Consider the following 20,700-nt stretch of genomic DNA (forward strand, 5'->3'; position numbering starts at 1 on the left):
AGTTCTACTGGATGAATCACCCTCTGTTAAGATGGCATTAAAATCTTAGTTGTCTGGTTGCCTCCTCCTGATTGGTTCTCCATCTCTGGTACCAATTGCAACATCTTCCAGATGATACTGGACTTGTTTGGCAGTAGTTAATATTTCAAGTTACTGATTGTATAATGCATGTATTTACAGCTTTTGCCTTTCACTACATGATGAAAACCTTTTCCAATTGGTCAATGTCATAGACTTCTTTCGTACGTGGACAAATGATCCTTCCACCACATTCAGCAGCCATGGCAAGCAAAGACTAAATGAAAAAAAGTTGAATACAATGAAAAATTATTTTGTTTCATTTATCTTAATACAGAGTGAAAATGAATAGCATAGTGGTAAAGAGGCTTGCCTTTTAATCACAGTCTCTTAGGCATAAAACTTTTCACAGCAGGGTTTATCCCCATGACTGAGGCTACAGTCACACTAGCTTGGTTTACTCAGTACAGATGAGACCTCATAAGTGTTCAGTGTCCACACTTAGCTGGGTTGACCTAAATCAGATACAGTAGTAGAAAACCTTGAGCCTAAACATTGTACCGCCAACTGTGATTGGTCACATTTTGGTCACAGGCTTCTGTGAGACAGTAGAATGGTAAATTATAGGTCAACCCAGGGTCAACTTGGCTACCTTGCCTGGGTTGAACATTCTAGGCAAGAGGCTACCTTGCCTGGGTTGAGCTGTCTGGGTTGAGAGCAATTTCAAGCCAGACTTGAGTCAATCCAGGTTGGTTCAGACTACAAATTTCTCAACCGTACAGAGTAAACCTAGCTAGTGTGACCGTAGCCTGAAACAGCTCCACCTCCTAATAATTATACATACACCAATCGCTTCCAATTTTACTTAAAGCAGTAGTAGTATATTTCAGATAACATTGTGAATATTAATGTTTATTTTACATGTCACTCACAGTTGACGCAAACATTTATAATTTTTTTAGCTTTTCACAATATTTTGATAGTAGGTAAAAATGAGCATAAAATAAAATTTTATCAGTTGATATCTGGTGGTACCGTACTGTACTTACAATTTCACCATAAACATGACCATTTGGTAACATCATCGGGACATTGTTCTCATTCATCATTTGACCTTTGACACAAATAAAATCAAATTAATTTTAAACAGTTTTCATTTGATCAGTGAAATATTGATAGTCCTGCACCAGAAAGTAAAAAGTGCAAGCAAACTTGGATTTGATATCCAAACATCAAAATAGAGATCACCTTGACTTTATTTAATCACATCATCATAACAACCATGTTTATCATTTTTTATCCCTTACAGAAACATCATCACCACCTTTATTATGACAAGCATCATTATCTTTTCATAATCGTAATCGTTCTTATCATCATCACCACCTCATAATAACTGACATCACTGTTCTTTTTCATCATAATAATCATGACCATAACTATTGCCATCATCCTCATCACCACAGTAAGTTGAATGACTTTCCAAAATTGGCATTAACACAATATTAATCTGAGCTTCTCTTATCAGGGTGACACCTAATACGTGAGCAATTGCTACTAATTCCAAATGCACAATCTATTATTAAACACAAATCAAATCTTATAATTCATTTTACATTTACACATATTTCATTCTTCAGATTATAAATGACTCATATGAAAGAAAAAACAATCAGTTTAATACTTAATGTACAACTTCAACCATTAGACGGAAAATTCTGCATATAATGCTTACCAGATATGCTGCATATAAGACGCGACTGTGCTGCGTGAGAATACGGCAGAGACCGAGCTAGTTGATTCAAATTTTTACTACACACGGGGCAGTCCGGGTTTTTGCTGCTGCTATGGTAACACTGACTGGAAATAAGTCGTCAAGGAAGATGTAGTTTACAACAGACATATTAAAGAGCGATCAGTGGGTGGAATGATAAGGCGCCGTTCGTCCCGTATGGTACCTTGTGTTCCCTCTTATGACTTCAAACAACACTTCATGGTTGTTGGAAACAATTTCAAAGAGTATTACCTTCACTCCCACTAGGCCAGTTACAGTCCTAACGTGGCATAGTTGGCGTAAACACTTCACAAGCGGGAAGTTATAAATAACAAATGCGGGTAAATCTAATAAATTGTTGTTTTGATTGTCATCTTAATTGATTTAACAATTCTGGCATTTCAATAAGTAACTACACAACTCTTTTCTATTATGAGAGAATGTAATAGAAAAAATAGAATATACTAAAAATTGGCTCAACTTTGCCAGACGAGTGGAAAATATAAAGAAAAAGAATAAGGACTACACAATAAGAATAAAATAACAGTATCTAAATCAATATCTGTCTCTTATACACATCTAGATGTGTATAAGAGACAGACATTCAGCAGCCATGGCAAGCAAAGTTGATTCAAATTTTTACTACACACGGGGCAGTCCGGGTTTTTGCTGCTGCTATGGTAACACTGACTGGAAATAAGTCGTCAAGGAAGATGTAGTTTACAACAGACATATTAAAGAGCGATCAGTGGGTGGAATGATAAGGCGCCGTTCGTCCCGTATGGTACCTTGTGTTCCCTCTTATGACTTCAAACAACACTTCATGGTTGTTGGAAACAATTTCAAAGAGTATTACCTTCACTCCCACTAGGCCAGTTACAGTCCTAACGTGGCATAGTTGGCGTAAACACTTCACAAGCGGGAAGTTATAAATAACAAATGCGGGTAAATCTAATAAAATATATATATAATTCAAATTTTGTCATCATCCTAATAGTTTTGTTGTTTTGATTGTCATCTTAATTGATTTAATAATTCTGGCATTTCAATAAGTAACCACATAATTCTTTTCTATTATGTGAGAATGTAATAGAAAAAATAGAATATACTAAAAATTGGCTCAACTTTGCCAGACGAGTGGAAAATATAAAGAAAAAGAATAAGGACTACACAATAAGAATAAAATAACAGTATCTAAACCAATATTAGGAGACTAAACATTATTAAAAAAAACATTAAAAAAATCTAATTCCATATAAAATAATTTATCTATAGAAAATTATTAAAATTATAGAAATAAAACTACCAACAAAATAGTCAAAAGGGAGATAAAAAAAAAAAAAAAATCTGTAAAAATCTAAATAAAAATCATGTACATACTTAATATAAAATGACATGTTTTTACCATAACATTCTGTTTTTCCTCTAAATATTTACAGACACCTAACATGTATGTGTCACTATTAGGATTAACCAACTTGATGTTTCAATCGTGAAATTTGCATTGAAATGCGGAACGATAACTCCCGAGAGGAGAAACTTTCAATCTATTCTTGATAAGAAAATTAATTTTTAAATGTCCTTGGTGGGAATGAAATGGATAGGGGAAGTGTTTCAATTTATTTTACTAAAAAAAGATAAAAATAATGACATCAAATTAACTTTGTCTGCATGAATCTTTGATTGACTGAAAGAAAGGTATAATTTCTTCATTACAGTATTTATTTTTTTTACCAATTTTAATTCATCTGAAAACATTCTGCTAAGATACACAATGACAGCATACCTTTACATACAAACAGGGACAAACATTTTCTGTAAAATAAGTGGCATTTGGTTTTCATTATAATGAGTGTCATTAGTGACAATTAAATGGGGAATAGAGAGCGCGCACTGTGGCATGGTTATGCTGTGGCAGTGTTAATTGCACAGGGAAAAATCACGGAATGCAATGGGAATAGAAGTGTTACACAGGGAAAGTGGGTCAACAGATTGACCTCCTATTAATCTAAATGTTTAGATTTCCTAATTGGTCACTTTATTGAAACCATACTTAACTACTGAGTGATTGAAGTTTTATTAATTTTGTTTTTCATTAAGAAGTTAATTGATAATCATAGTGGCTGATTGAGTATTTTATTGATTGATGTGCAAGCTGTTAAACTTAAGTTCCTTTGGCTCAACAAATTTCTTTGTTTTTGCTTCAATTTTTCCCTTGAATCCAATTTGTATTTAACAAACGTTTTTAACCGACAGTTCAATAATTCTGTTTATTCAACTATAATTATGCCCAATACCCCAAATTCTGAACTTGTTAAGAATGCTGATACATATGCCTATATATGCCTGTCTCATTTTTGCATCTCAGAGAATTCCGTCAGTTTATGTGTATATTCGAAAAAGTGTACATAGTTTTATGCTTAAGGTAGAACATATGCAAAATTACCTTGTGAGGTGTATTGTTAAGCACACACTAAGATATTCTAATCTGTTTGCCAAGCGGCAATGGTTACTTAAGTAAATGTTGTGATGTGTGTTCCTCATATCATGATGATTGCATACAATTGTTCTTTACTTGAAATTTGTTTATATTTTATGGATTTGATTCTGAAATAAAGTCAATCAATCAATCAATAAATCAATCAATCCATCGATCAATATAAATGAAATGGACTTGTAATGCAGACATGCAGCAGTTCTTTATTACAGGGTCCCTCAAACATCAAAAAATGAAAATGAGTGAACATGACAACCAGGTATATTCTATCCTCATATTTTAAACTGATTTTAAGCTTAAGTGTGTAATTGGGGATGGTGCACACTCAAATATAAAACCATAACTTTTAGTAATCATGACGACAAGGCATATTCTATCCCTATAATTTAAATTGACTTCAAGCTTCTATGATGCCTGTAAGGGGACTGGGTACGTGTGGGATATAACAGGAACTTTAAATGCAAATATTGTTTGGCCAAGTTTTTCCCAATTGTTTTCAGATCCTACTTTTTTGTATCACATGCAAGACATAATGACATTCAATGAGACATGCTCACTTTTATTTTCCTGAGGCAATATTTAGAAATTCATAAAGATTAATGAAATAAAGAATTGTTGACTAATGGGTTGTACTAGGATGGGCTAGACTCCATCTGTGGAAGAGGCCTGTGCCAGATCTGGAAGGGCTTGACATGAATGAACCAGAGGGTAATACCCTATTCACACTACACTCTGTTGTGATCGGTTGCGGTGTAGTCGGTGGTAATCCAAAGCTGATTACTCCCGATCGCAATCAACGAGCGCATTCATTCTAATCCCTTTCTATTATGCAATACTCATTCTACATAAAACACATTACATATTTTGGGGGTAATTAGCTTGCTGTCTTCATGTATAGGTGCTTCAAAAAGGTTGGCTAAACTACTTTAATATGAGCTAATATATGGTAATGCATATTTCAGTTAGGGTGGAGTATGCAGGTCATTAGGACCTCAGTGGAGTAACATCCCTACCCAGTAATGCATAGTTTGGTTAGGGTGGGGTATGCAGGTCATTTCGACCTTAGGAAAGTGACGTCCCTACCCCTGAATGTATAGTTTTTGTAACTGATTTTTCTTTTTGTCATTTGTTATTGTGTTGCTTGCTATGGATATTCTATTCCTAAAATAAAAGTTGAATTGAATTGTATTTGCCATTCCTTACAGCAGTAAATTACTTTAAATATAAACCTATATATACTGTACTATGGTGAAAAAGATTACAACTTAAAATACCAATGTTTCCTCCTCCTTATACTACTGTATTCTACTTCACATACTGTACACACTACAGTACTTCCTTTGTCATTGCACGTTATCCCCACCTCCAACTAAACACTGGCATTTAATGCAACACACAGTTGCAAATTGTGTTTTATGAACAGACGCAGGCAAAAATTGATAGCGCAAATAGCACGTCCTGAAAGTGAATTTAAATTTTTAAATTAAATTTTACTGACGGATTACACAGAAGTAAGCGTCTCGTGGGAGAGATAGGCTTCTGAGATACGTGATCCAAACTTCAGGACACCCTGGCATTCCCCTTCCTCATTTGGCCCTGTGGCACAAAGCGTTTCAAAGCCAAGCCAAATATAGAGATACGACTGCAAAAATGCTGATCTCAGAACGAGTGGCGCCACTTCAAACACCAGAAGGAAGTCGTAACTGCGTTGGTCTTGTGTAGTCCAATTAACAAGCAGCAAACTTGCAAATTAACTGGGTCAACTTCTATGGTTCTAGATATTTTTTTTCTGGGTTTATAGTTAGTAAGTGCTATATACAACTAAGAGTTCCGTTACAGTAATAAACAAAATGCATCTGGTTACAAAACAGGATGGTGGTTGTTTAGGACCTGTTATGCTGAGCAATAAAATGGTGGTTGGGACATTACGATCCAAACGGTTCATTTCAGAACCAAACACCATCAATCGAGATTTGTAGTATATATGCCACATGTTGTACCGAAAACTTATAATTAATTATTAATGTCAATTTGCCATCACAACTTATTAATTTGGAGGTCACTATTAATAATTTGGTATTAACACAATAACCTAAAAAACAGAGATGAAACTTGGATGTAATATCTTAAATCTTTTTTGTAACATACAATTTGAAAATTTACAATAAAACACTGCTTGCTCTTCTGCCCTGTTGACACCAACTTCGGGTTGAGATCTATACACTGAGTCGAAGAGCTACGAGTGGTGAAAGGGGAGGGCGGAGAGGGTGAAGTGTGGAGAGGGGAATGGTGATGGCATATCACATTGGCTGATACCAGGGCTGTGCTACATAGTAGCTCCCTGCTGATACTAACAAAAAATTATGTAAATTTTAGTTTTATAAATATCTTTTGAAAAGAGTGATAGCTTTGATTACTGTAAACATGGTACCAGATTTAATTTTCAAGGTGAAATTAGAGTAAGCTATTTTGAGATGTGAAATTAGGTTTTATAAACATCAATTGCGATCAATCATAATGAAATAAAAACAACATATTTTGACATGAACATACTCTTATGCCTGTACTGACAGATCCATGTTATACTTTGACCTTTAACATACATTTTATCCTGTTCTAACATCAGAAGCTTAGGGGTGCCGTGTTCTTAACTCAATCCGTTTCCTCTCTAAGCATTATCTAATTTGCCTCGCCAACAAATTGGTCCTCGATGCAAATTTTAAGAATTACATGCGAGACAAGTCAATCTGTCGTCTGGAATTTCTTATGAATTTTAAAATGTTAACAACAAAGTGTCTAAAAAAAATATCTTGTGAAAACAATGAGAAAACAGTATTTTCAATCAATATAGTAAAAAAGATTAATTTTATCATTATATTAAAGGTTAATTCTGAAATGTGAGGAAAATTTAACAATATATTTATTATAATTTTATGTTATATATCTATCTGTATAACAGTAACAATAAATTATGGAAAGAGCAGTTCGTGAGTGTAATTATTAATTTCGCACTAAATTTTCTATACATATTATCTGAGGTATATACACAAAATTACGTTTTATCTAGAAAAATGCCTGCAAACAAAATTATTGAAATACGTAGTTAATAAATAAAAATACTTATTTTTAGAATACAATAATTTGCATTTCATTTTAGCACATGTTGCAAGCTAATAAATAAAAGAACACGTCTTCAATTTAATGTAATACTCTCTATAAAAGAACAATTTACAACTTTTCTTTCACAACTTCCAAGTAATCACCTGTTCTGTAGGTAAATGTGAAATAAAAAACCAGGAATATTCCATACAGAAATATGTGAAGAGAAAATAAACACCTATGGTTTTATGAATTATTTATGTGAAAAGTTTACCAACCAATCAACACTCAGAATCATAAAACTAACAATTTGGATAAGTTCTAACAGCCAACCAGCTGCTGGGATTCATTTTAAAAAGCTAAGTTGGTAGATCGCAGTTATACTGCCCTCAAACTTACCCTCAACCTTGAGGAAAAGCAGGACAAAATGGAAGCTTATCGATAAGGGCTTGCTTCCCACATTGTCGCGACACATCGTTATCTTCAGCTGACACTGTGTCAGAAGACTGATCATATAAGTAATAAGCAGTAATAGGTAGACACAAGGGGATCTTCACAGTAAGTCTGAATAAGCAGAATTTGAAGTAAAATGGTCACTAAAACGCATGTTTTGTTGCATAAATCTGGCAGAACACATCAAAACCACTGCACTGGTTTTCACCGCTCTTGCTCAAACCGTTGGACTACTAAATATACAATTCTTCCCCCCATTATTCTGCTGTCCTATTAATTACAAATGACAAGCTATAGAATTCAGATGGAGTGAGTTTAGAAAAAAAACACTTCAAACTAAAGTGAAAGATAACTAATGCCAGTGGTATAAAATACACTGAAGGACTTTAGGGAAAATTAATTAAGAACTAAAAATTTATATTAAATCATGAAAATTATTAATAACACTTATAAATTAATTTTCATATGAAAGCAGTATTGTTGCTACTTTATATGTTTGAAATATCTTTTTTCCTTTGAATACTTAAAATTAAAAAAAATAAAGTTAAAATATTGTTGAATAAATACTTAAAGACATACCTGAATAAATCTTTTTGCATGTACTTGATAAAATAAATTATGTGGAAAAATTAAGAATTAAAAATAAATCATGAAAATTATTAATAAAATTGATAAAATAATTCATGTTTTTTTTTTGTTGTTACTTCATATTTTTAAAATATCTTTTTCTTTTGAAATACCTAAAATAACAAAACAAAATGTTTAAACATTGTTGAACAAATACATTTGACATGACTGATGTAATTGACTTTCTTTTCATTTACTTGCGAATTTGGTTAAATTAATTATGTGTGTCATGTTCCCATAAAACCTGAAACCCGGATATAATCACAATTTGACCTTTCAAGAAAAACAATAATTTAGTTGTCAGGCTTACTAATTTTTGACTTTTGAGATTTTTTTCACTATTAAAAATTAATCCTATCATCTGAAAAAAATTTAAAAACTAGTTCTGTTTCATTAATAATCAATATTTCAATAAAATTACTTGTGAGGCAGATGAGTTCTGAAGGCCTATAATTCTATTGTTTATTACCAGTTTGGTTGATGGTAGCTACAGTTTTTCAAACCATTAAGAAGTATTTTTAAGTTTCTCCTTAGTGACAAAAAATTGAACCCTATATTTTGATTTTGTCAAGGTCAGGCAATCTAAAATGTTTTTTTTTTTTTTTTTGCATTATTAGTAAAGATTTTAAAATCGTTTTCCTTGTCTCTCAACTTTTTGGACCCCGCTAATTGTACGATCTAGAACTTGTCTTCCCCTTTTGTATTTCTCCTTTTTTTCTGATGAATTTATATCATGTTGCATGTACTTTAAAATAACCTGCATTGCATCACCACTTTTTGAATTTGTTAAATTTGTCAATAATTAATCAATCAATCAATCAACACCTTCCACATCATCATCATGTTTCACTGACAGCCTATAACTAAACAACATGTAGTTGTCCAAATGAAATTAAGTTATACAAATAAAAACAATATCCTAACAAAATATTAAATCAAGTATCTCCACCCCCTATAACCTCTGTCTTTACTAACACCTGTGACTCCTGTAATAACATTAATGTGGAAAGGGGAGAGAAGATAATATATACAAACGCATACTATTTCAGACACCTGTTGATTATAGACAGTGAACAGTTGTCTTAAAACCGGCAAACTAAATTTTTAATTATCTTGAGATCACAACGGACGATTGAAATTACAAACAAGATAAAGAAATCAAATAAAGAAATTTAACTCATGTTAAAAATAACATGCTGACTCTCTCATCATCGCAACATAACATCTGACACATTGGAGCAAAGAGGCATCGACCCTGTTAGAAGTCCCAAGACCACATTAAAGCAAATTATTAAATAAAATAAATTGGTCAAAATCATCGACAAACACAGACACAGGGATAATCATACATGGACACACACCCCACCAAGCACAGAAGAATGGAACTGCAGTCACTCATAATGCTATAAACATAGGGGGTAGCAGAAATACTTGTAAGAGCTAAATGCAATTACTGATCAAATAAGAATATCCTCAGAAGATATCAAATCAAACATCTCCGCCCCCTCATTAATTATGTCATTATCAACGATGAGTGGTGATTTTAAGTGAAAACAAATCTGTAACTACATCTAATAATGTTATTACTACAACATTTAATAATGTTTGTAATCTAACTGCTGATTTTTTTCTTTTAAAGCCAGGCACCAGAGAAAAAAAATTTTTTTTGATATGTTGTACACCTGATGTTGCTAAGACACAAAAGGGTTTTTGATGAAAAATTTGGGAACGGTTAATGAGATATAGATATTTGAATATTTAAAAACTGCGGGGAAAAATGGAAAAAATGATGGTTACACCCTTCCCCCCCAGTTTTTAAATATTCAAACAGCTGTATCTCATTAATCATTCCTGAACTTTTCTTAAAACACCCTTTTTCTTGGAAAAAACAGTTGTACAGCATATTAAAAAAAATCGTTTCCTCCGGAACCTGGCTTTAAGATGGCCATGCATGAACTGATAACTAGGCTTAGGTACAAGGGTTACCCCCTATAAACATTTTTCAAATAATAAAAAAAGCATGCCAAATAATATCTCAAACTAGAAGGGCTTTAGAATAACAGGAAAGGTAAATCATATAATATTTTCATCAAATTTTTGGGGGGTTTTCCCAATTTTTTTCAGAGACATCCATCACCCTTAATCATGGGTAACATATAATTAACCAATATAGGATACGGTGTCTTCATAGCAGACAGTCCAGCTTCCAAAGTGACTGTAAAGACAGACAGGTTGTTAAGTTGGTGAAGCTTGTAATTCTCTTCTCGGAATTGCTCAACGAGAACTTGCCACCGCTGAATGTCCAACAGCTCCTGCGGGAATTCAAGGGGTGAGAATCAAACTTCCGTTAATTTCTTTTCATTTAATTCAATAATTTTATACCTACATTTATGCAGAGAAATCCTTTTTTTTTTTTTTTAATATGCCTAAGGCAAGTGAAAAGGTTAAAGATAAGAGTAAGAACCAAGACTTTTTTTTTTTTAATAAACCTTTGGTTTGCAACTTGAGATGACAAACCATTCCGAGACATTTAATATTTACCATTGATCGTACTTGCTCTATGTGGAATATTTACTGACGCACTGACACCTGACAAGTGTTAAATAATTTTATTTCATAATTTTATATTTTAAAGGGCTAAGGTTTAGGGTGGTTTGGTTTTGGTTCCATGGCAGTGAATATTATGTTATAAATTATATTAAAAGAAATACTGTAAATTTGGTAAAATAATTATACAATTTATGCTGGGGATGAAATGATCAGGTTTTTTATGTACTATATTAATATACAATATTTAAATGTATTAATGTTAATTATTATTAAAGTTAGAACTGCACATGCCCTGTACGGTTTAAGGATATTACAAAAGAACACCAAAAAAACATAAAAAAATATACATTTCTACTTTTCCCATTCCTGCACATAGAGACCATATATTATGTGCTTTATAAATACCCAACCATTAACTACTTGCAGTACAGAGGGGAAAACTTAGCCTGTTTGATCAGGGGTTATTGAAATATGAAATTTACAGACAAATTTCCTTCTTTCTGCTGGCTAATGATAATCATCACATTGAAATGTGTAATGCTTGAAATACACACATGTATGCAAATCAAAGAGACACAAAATGCCACGCATTCCAATCATCGTCAGGTTAATTATCAATCTACGATGATTAGTAATTGATTTAATGTTTTTATTTGAATCTGGCTTTATTATAAGGATTTTTATTGTTTAAAAATCAGATCTTCTTAACCTATAAATTTATGTGATGCATTAATTTTAGACTTTTTTTGCTTCTTACAGATTGAAATGTGTAATTCTTAAAATACACACATGTATGCAAATCAAAGAGACACAAAATTCCACGCATTCTAATCATCGTCAGGTTAATTATCAATCTATGATGATTATTAATAGATTTAACGTTTTTATTTGAATTTGGATTTATTATAAGGATTTGTATCATTGTTTAAAAATTAGATCTTCTTAACCTATAAATTTACGTGATGCATATATTTTAGACTTTTTTTGCTTCTTACATGGTTTTTTTTTTATATACCAGAAAACAAACATAAATTATAAACAGTTGTACAATAACAGCTACAAAAATTCTAACACAAGTTGTCATAAATGGATTAACAGATGTGTTAAAATGTGTCAAATTCAAGCAATACCTGTCTAAATTATTATTGTTTTCCTTTGGAGCAGAGAAGGATGGTAATGACCATGATAATTTTGAAAACCCAAATTAATTCCTTGCCAAATATATTAATTGTACATTGCACAGACAACGCATTTTGTAGGTCAGTTATTAACACTGTGCTGTACATAACATGTTCAAAAACATTCTGACCAATCAAACTCATTCACATAGTACATTCAATCAAATTCCTCAACCAATCAAAATTCAACTATACTTTCTTTTTAACCAATCAAATTGTCTGTATTATAAATCATTATTTTCCTCAAGAAAACATCTACAGTACATTTTTTTTGTTCATTTATTTTAACAATGTTTTATTGCTTGGGATTTATAAAAGAAATAGATAATTAAAATAATTCAACATACATGCCATGATGATGCAATGCATAATAATTTCTAGATTTTACCATGGTAACAATAATTTCCCATACCATATGGCATTAAAAAGCCTCATTCCATAACTTGCCCATGACATTTCCCATTAAACAACATTTTAACAATACCATCTCCAAAGGATTTACATACTGATAATTTTCACAATAATTTTCAATTTATTATATAAAATTTTAATTAATATTTATTTATATTAGGAATTGATTAATAAAATATACCAAAATATGGCTCATTATACTTTGTATTTATATAGTGCACATGTTATTATATGTATGTTAACGGATTTCTTTTCATTACTCCACAGAAAATAGTTCAGAGTAAGCAGGTGCTTGAGGGCAGTGTAGGTACAGTTTAAGGATCAACAACAAGTAACTGACTCCTATATTATTTTCTTTCTGAATGGCAAGATATATTAATCCACACTATTCATTCTACTATTTAATTCTATTACTGGCTAATTTAAAGGCCTATACATAGAATATTCAAAAGGAATTATTTATGCACATGTTAATTACTATGAAAAATATTTTGTTATTTTAATTTTCAGCTAATAACTTACAAAATATATAATTCAAATTCTGAAATTTATTTTAGTTTATTAGCAAAAAACAGGCGGTGTAAATGATCTCATAGCGTGATGACATTGGGGAGCTCAGCGACAAAGACTGGAAGCAGAGAGCGCAATTACAACATATTCAATTATGCAAACATACTTGTAGACCCATAATCTGATGCCCTTTCTTATACAAGTTTGAACTGCTTATAAAAAATATCAAATGATTATGTTTAATAGCTACCTGTTCAACATTATATGACAAGCTTCATTACAATATGTCATACAATCACACATACTTCATAAAAATGACAAGATAGTAACATTATTTTGATTTAATTCGTCTCAATTGTTTCTATGGTCAACGCAAACACGTTAGGAAACGAAATCAACGAAGTAGACTATTAAAATGACACGCAACATTCACCAGCGTTTTCCAAACTGAAAGGAATCTTTTCGAGTGAAAGACAAATTTAGTCATAAGAGACAAGACAAACTGCTAGGGAAATGTTGTTTTAATTCGGATAATTCCTATTTGGTTGTCTTTTCAACGTATTCGGAACGATGATATTGGATTTGTTGACGACAAGTATACTCAAGAGTGATATAGGATAATTGCGCGGCATGTTGGTGAATGTAACGTGGCGTTGGCGTTGACATAAACACCTGTGAGGTCCATCCTCTAACCCAGACACCAGACTCCCACTTTCCGCAATTCAGCGTTATCAATGAGTTGCGGCGTTTCGCAAGCTGTTTGATTCTTTGTGTTGGGAGAGTAACAATTTCTAGAAATAAAACATGTTTTGGCTTGGTCTACCATAGCATTAACTATGCTACTGTACACAAAATATCTGAAAAACCCGATCAATATTTGACTCCCAATACTGCAAACTTTAGAAGGGCCTTGTAATAATAAACTATATAAGTGTTTATTAGAATCAAATTTCAAAAAGGAATTACTAATTTTTATCTTTTGTTGTTTTCCATTTGCAAAATACAAAGAAGAAAATCTCCCTCCTATTAGTTTTTACTGTAGGCGATATATATTTTTAAACATCATATACTGAATGTTTATGTTATGATTTGATGACAACGATGATTCATGGCGCTAGAGGTATCTCCAGCCGTCAGACAGGCGGTAATATTACTATTTACAGTATCTTTTTAAACGATATCAACTTTTGTATAATCCAATAAAATAGTTGTATTGCGAACATTATAACTGTTTGACTCAAATATTTAAAAATAACATAATCACAAATTCGCTTTTCTTTCTTACTTTATGTTTCATTTTTAAAATTAATTTATGCATTGTTTCCTATTTCTATTATTAAAGATCACCTTGCAATCATAGGTGCAATAAAACAAGATTATCTCATTTAATCAAGTACGATAATGTGTTTAGGGGTTGTTCACAATTACCAATATTTTCACAAGTGCACAAACAGTATGCAGGGGGGGGGGGAGGGTAGACAACTTTGTACACTATACATAGGCATGAAAATGCCAAACGCTGGAACTGACAATGGTTGCTTTGCTTAGCTCTTTAGCAAGGGGCGTCTGGCCTCTTTGTTGAGTCACTTTTCTTGTGTCTTTTTGGAGTGTGTAAGATATATCATAGAACACATATGAACAAACATTATTACCCTATATATAAAGTAAATTGGAGAGCTGTATTTTGGAAAATAATAGTAAACAATGATATTTACTTAAACTATACAATTAACTGAATGCCAATTATGTGTAATGATTTCAAATCTTATTGTGCAAGAAACGTAATAATACAGCCAATTTACATTAATGCTTCATGTTAGCCTTTAGGTTCACATACTATGATAAAACAGGACTCGATATAAATACATAAATACAAAACAAATTAAAATTTAAAACATTAAGTCGCCTAATTGAACGAAACGTAAACTTCATTATGCTCAAAATTATCTTTTAAGTACGGATTCCGTTTCTTCACATTGGCTTCTTTAGATGCGGGTGGTTTTGGCGGAAAAATGAAACGGGATAAATTGATGCTGACAACTTGTCAGAAGGACTTCCTTGAAGAATCATGTCATTTTTTAAAATACCCCTAAACACATACATCTTAGCCTGGCGGTGCCTGTAATAAAATAGTGAATGTTCTCTTCCTCAACGCTCTTAAACTTCTGAACCTCGGGTAGCATTTAGCGGGGCTAGAACGTGCTCTCCGGATTACAAAACGAAAGGGACAGCAGAACACAGGGGTAAATTATGGAGACAGTGATTTCATTTGGGGACTTTTCCGGAAATTGAATTCCAGTAGGAACTTAGAGGGTCATCTCAGATACTTCCTCAACACTACTCTGACCTAGTGCTATTTTTATTGTTTCTATTTTTTCGAATTCAATATTAATAGTGAATATAGTACATATTTTTCTTGATCAGCATTAATTTATTTGGTTTAGTACCCTCTGAAGAAACCATCTTCTAAAATGTACAATATTTAATTAACAAGTAGGTTGATAAAGAACATCATTCATGCTGAATATGAGTAGGTTCATGAACATGTACAAGATAAGAATCATCTATCTCTTAAGTAATTATCATTGATTAGGATCTGGTAGATAACCTAAGGCTTCACGATCCAGGACTAAACGTTTCTTAAACTCATTCATTCCATGCGCCATCATCTTGTTTAATGAAGACAACCAGCATGAATAGAGAGCAGATTAGAATAACCTTCTACATCTATTGATGCATTCATGCTGCTCTTTTATTAACTAACCCTTCAGCAACTGCATGTCAATTTGAATTTTCCGAAAGAACAAATAAAATGAACTTTGAACTATAAAATATATCAAATGTGCTTTATATTAACCATGTATCATTTATTACAATCTAAAAGTATTAATTTTTACTTATATATTTAAATATTCTTTTTTTACTCATAAATAAAGAGGAAGCCACCCCCCCCCCCCACTCCTCGCCAAAATTATAAAAATAATGAAGAGAAAGAGAATTGCTTTTAAATTAAAAAAATTTCTGGCCAAAAACTTAGTGTTAAATGATTTGTGTGCTGGGAGACATAATGTCAGTCCAATTAATAATGAAATACACATGTTAAGTGAGTGTGTGTGCAAGAAAATGTTAAAAGACGAATGTGTTGATAGAAAAGTGTTATAAAAATAGTGTTAAGAAAAATTAGTGTAAACAAACAAGGTTTTCAAAGTGTTGAAAGATATAGTTAGGAAAAGAGTTAATGTTCTGGTTTGTGTTCAGACACAAGGTGTTGGGGAGATGGTGATGAAAAACAAGTGGTAGATGAGGCATAAAATAGGAGTGTTGAAAGATGATGTGTTGAGGTATTTGACAGTGATATAGCGTTGTGATAACTGTCGATAGACAAGGTGGGAAGATAGAGTGTTGAGTGACACTAAAGTAGGAAGATTGTTACAAATTGTAGTGTTGAATATTTGTTTCCCTTTCTCGGGTGGTTAAAATACAGATTTAAATGGTTGGAGATACATATAGTGTGATGAGCATCACTACAAGCCAAATGGTATCATCGGTATGGGACAGAAATTTATGTAAAGGACAAATGGTATAGTTGATATTGATCTGCAGACATAAATGATAAGGGTGACAAAAAGTATTGTAGATACGGGTCCAGAGACATATGTGAATGGGATGACAAAAAGTATTACTAATTTTGATTGATAACAACAATAATATTTCTTGCAGTTTTACAAAGTATAAAACAGAAACATGCAGATATATTGTTAAAGTGAATGTATAAACAAAGAAAATAAATGGGGAATTTCACATGGTATTGTTAATATAGGGTTAGGATAAATACAACTGGAGAGGGGGATGAATGGGGGGGGGGAGCAGTAGAAAAGAATAAACAAAAAGTATTCTGTATAAGGCTGGGGACATGTATGACTGGGAGGGCATATGTCTAGACTGATAATATCTAGTTGAGACAGTAAGACAAAGATAGAAGACCTGCATTGAGAAGTCAACCACACTCTATTATAATCAGATAAAGTGGGTCAGATGAGTATTAATATTGATAGAGACAAAGTAATGTCGCACTACTGTACCTTGTAGGGAGAAACATCTGTTGAAGATGGGAATGCTAGCAGCCCCATCACCTTCTGTACCTCCAATAATTGATCACCCTCAAGGCTAGTGAAGTACTTCCGTGCCTGTTTGACAGCCTCTAGTCGCTTGTTACTCCTAATCAACTCAATAAACTGCTGGGTGCGGAGATTAAATTCTAATGAACTCTGGGAAAGGAAACAGGGAGAAGGAATTTAAAAAAAAAATGACTGATTAGAAAGCGTCAAGAAATCAGAAGTTATTAAGTCATTAAAAATGATTAGCAACTGGGGCTGTGAATGACACCTGTGCATGAGTTTCAATATGTACGTATGTATTCTACGTTCACTTCGGTGCATCATATGTGTATGTAATGTATGTTGAGTGTCAATAATTTGAAATAACGTTATGTTACTCATGCATTAAGCTACAGGTTTCAAGTGCCAAAACAGATAGTAAGGTAAAAATGTAAATGTAAATCATTATTTTCAGAGTATTTTGATGGTATATTCTTTAATAGTAATAAAAGGTTGCCCCTATACACTTTGCATTTCAACAACAAAAAAGAAACATAACCATGAAATATCCTAATACTACAAAAAGAACAATAATGAAAAACAGCATAAATGGCAGAAGAATCATTGTCACTGCTCCGTTCTCCAGCACTTTTAAACCCCTTAAGTTAAGGGCTCGCTGAAACAGTATGAACACCCATGTAAAGCAAGAAAAAAAAAATGTTCTCATTCTAATTTTCCATTTTTCTAATTTTTGAAAGTATACACATTTTTTATTTACAGTTTATATGGGTAGCAGTGGCGGATCGAAAAATTGAAAATAAAGGGCGCCCTCAGAGGGATTTTCACAGATATAAGGTATACACCACCCAGTCCCACCATGGTTGGGGCTGAGTTAAGAAATTTTATGATTACAGCACCTCTAGATGGCTGGAAATGGCACTCTCAGTCATAAATTTAAATATAATTTACCTTTTTTCTCAATTTTTAAAAATGGTTACATATTTAGGGAGGAGGCACCGCCCCCCTCCCCAAAAAAAAATCCACCACTCGGTGGTCATACATATTTATATATAAAATAAAAAATAATGAAGTTTGTTGGATGGATTAAACTTTTAATATGTAGCATGACAAAGAAGTATTATTATTAGCTAACCTGCAAAAAATTATTTAAAAAATTATTCTGCAGCATTTTTACAGTCTACAGAGACCTTTCTTTCAATCACATCAAAAATCCAAGTGGGATAGAAAATAATTGAAGAAAGGATTCGATGGAAAAGCAGATAAATTTAGGAAAGAGGAAGACGACTAATAAAGAAGTTCAAAGTATCCTGCCAGAATGACTACGCTGATTATTTTCAGCTCAATTTTATATTCGTAACCTATAACTATAATGAAACACTAAGATGTAGATCTTTGTTAATGTTCACTTTTATTAATACTTCAGAAGATGGTGCTATTCTTATAAACAACAGCTAATGTAGAGTTCTTATGACGATTCCCTTTAAACGTCGATGGTAAAAAAAGTATAATTTTTCTCTTTTCGGTTGGTTCAATAAACCGACAGAAGGACTCGTGGGAGGAAACTGGGTGTTCACAGATAAATAAAATGCAGGGGAAAATCAACATGCTTCCTGCATGGGGGCTTATTTGCAAAAAAACAGGAATAATTTTCTCGGCAAAGGAGAAACCATTTGGAGAGGCAAGATGGCGTCTGCGGCCTTGATTTTCGATTTCACAGACATGAGACAGGCGTGCGTACCTGTTCTTCGTCAAAGAAGATCCATTTATCTTTGAGTCAGAAAGCGCGATAGTTTGTAGATTATGTAATTGGAATTGGCAAATGCGTATGTAGAACATAGTCTTAAACTAAACGTTGCTACGATAAAATTTGTTTTTACACGAAAAGCTTCAAAAATGGTTTCTTATCAAAAAAGTTTGAGGATTTTCTGTTCATCAAAGTTAAATGATGTTAAATTAAATTATGACAGCTGGAAATGTAAGAGAAAATTGTGTTCTAAAGTTTATACTTCAAACAGATAGCATAAAAAATTAATGTTAAGGCTATTTTCAACATAAAAAACAGGGAAAGCTTATTATCTTCATCCTCTTATATTTAATTTGTTGTTATTTTCTTGTCTTCTTTACAAACATAATATTATATCTGAATTTCTGAATCTCATAGGACTGAATTAGATGTAAGTGATGAGAAATACTACAAGTATAGGCCAAGATAGTTGACTATGTATACAGGGGCGGATTCAGAGATATCTGAAAGGGGGAGGGCCGAAAGTCGGGCCGATCGAGACAACACTACCCTAGTGGGTCCAGGGCATGCCCCACAAAATTTTTGTTTTCTAGACGCCTGACAATAACCTCTGAGGCGTTTTGGGCCATCAATTATTTCTTTTTTCTTTCTTTCTTTTTTTTTACTTTCCAAAAGGGGCGAGAAGGCCCAGGGCCAGCCCGTAGCCCCACGTATGCCGCTGGTATATGGGTGAAGGTCACGGGGAGGTCAAATATCTCAGAAATGGGGACGGTTTTTCAGTACTGTCGTAAGCAAGCAAGAATCTCCCGGAAAATAACCAACCTCCTGCAAATTCATGATATTTGCATGTATTTTATTACCAATTGTCTAGTGGAAGTCAGAGCTGATAGGTATTGCCATGCACTGCAAAATAAAATTAAATGTGTTAAGGAGCAAATTTAACTAGATCTCATGGAAGGGACTTTTCCCAACTTGGGACACCTGCAGCCATCTTGTAATGAAAAAAAAAACGCCAAATAGCTCCCTCATCCTCCTTATTTAAAATTTCCTGTCGGAAAAAAACATTTTTTGGCCTCGTAAGATCTTCATGTTGTTCTTCAATACTGGGCAGTCAAACACTATGTTGTTGTTGATGTCTGCATTCAACTTACTTTAATCTTTTTAAGTTTAGACTTGTTGTCATGACACCAATTAAGACAGGGTGCTGTTTCTCGCTTTAATAACGATTCTTCAACATCTCTTGATTCCATGAACAGTTTCATATTAGTCAGATCCTGCAATGAGTCAAAGAGATTTTAAAGTTATAGTATTGTATTATTAAATATGAGGAATGATAAAAAAAATAAATTTTAATAACTGAAATTAACGATAGTAATGATGACAAAATTATAAAAATAATGTTAATAACAATAGTTATAATCATCTTACCATGAGATTATTATAAGAACTATTGTTATCAACATTCTCTTATCATTTTGTAGATAACAATAGTTATAACAACCATTTCATTTCATTTATTTTATTTGACATCAAACAGTCCAGAGGTTAAAAAAATGAAACCCTGTTTTACATGTTCGTTAATCCTATTTAAAATTTCATTTTACTTTATGGTACAAATATTTTGAATACGTTCTTGAAATGAAGGTCAGGGATATGGATATTGAAGATTGTAAACATCTTGAGGTGCATTAGTTATAAAGGCGTATTGTACATGCTATAAT

General features: G+C 32.7%; 1 protein-coding gene across 1 annotated transcript in view; it reads right to left on the minus strand.

The window, feature by feature from the left end:
* Nucleotides 1-20,700, minus strand: part of LOC117113989 (E3 ubiquitin-protein transferase MAEA-like) — a gene marked incomplete at its 3' end in the record, with an annotated part of 59,027 nt that continues 38,327 nt past the window's right edge. The window contains 6 exon segments of the mRNA XM_033257497.1: nt 1-295; nt 1,068-1,132; nt 1,754-1,878; nt 10,647-10,780; nt 17,200-17,385; nt 20,131-20,253. Of these exon segments, the coding sequence (XP_033113388.1) occupies nt 194-295; nt 1,068-1,132; nt 1,754-1,878; nt 10,647-10,780; nt 17,200-17,385; nt 20,131-20,253 (735 nt within the window).

The sequence above is a fragment of the Anneissia japonica genome, unplaced genomic scaffold (assembly GCF_011630105.1).
Source record: "Anneissia japonica isolate Jap-2015-1 unplaced genomic scaffold, ASM1163010v1 scaffold281_len866295_cov195, whole genome shotgun sequence".
In the NCBI taxonomy this organism is placed as follows: Eukaryota; Metazoa; Echinodermata; class Crinoidea; order Comatulida; family Comatulidae; genus Anneissia; species Anneissia japonica.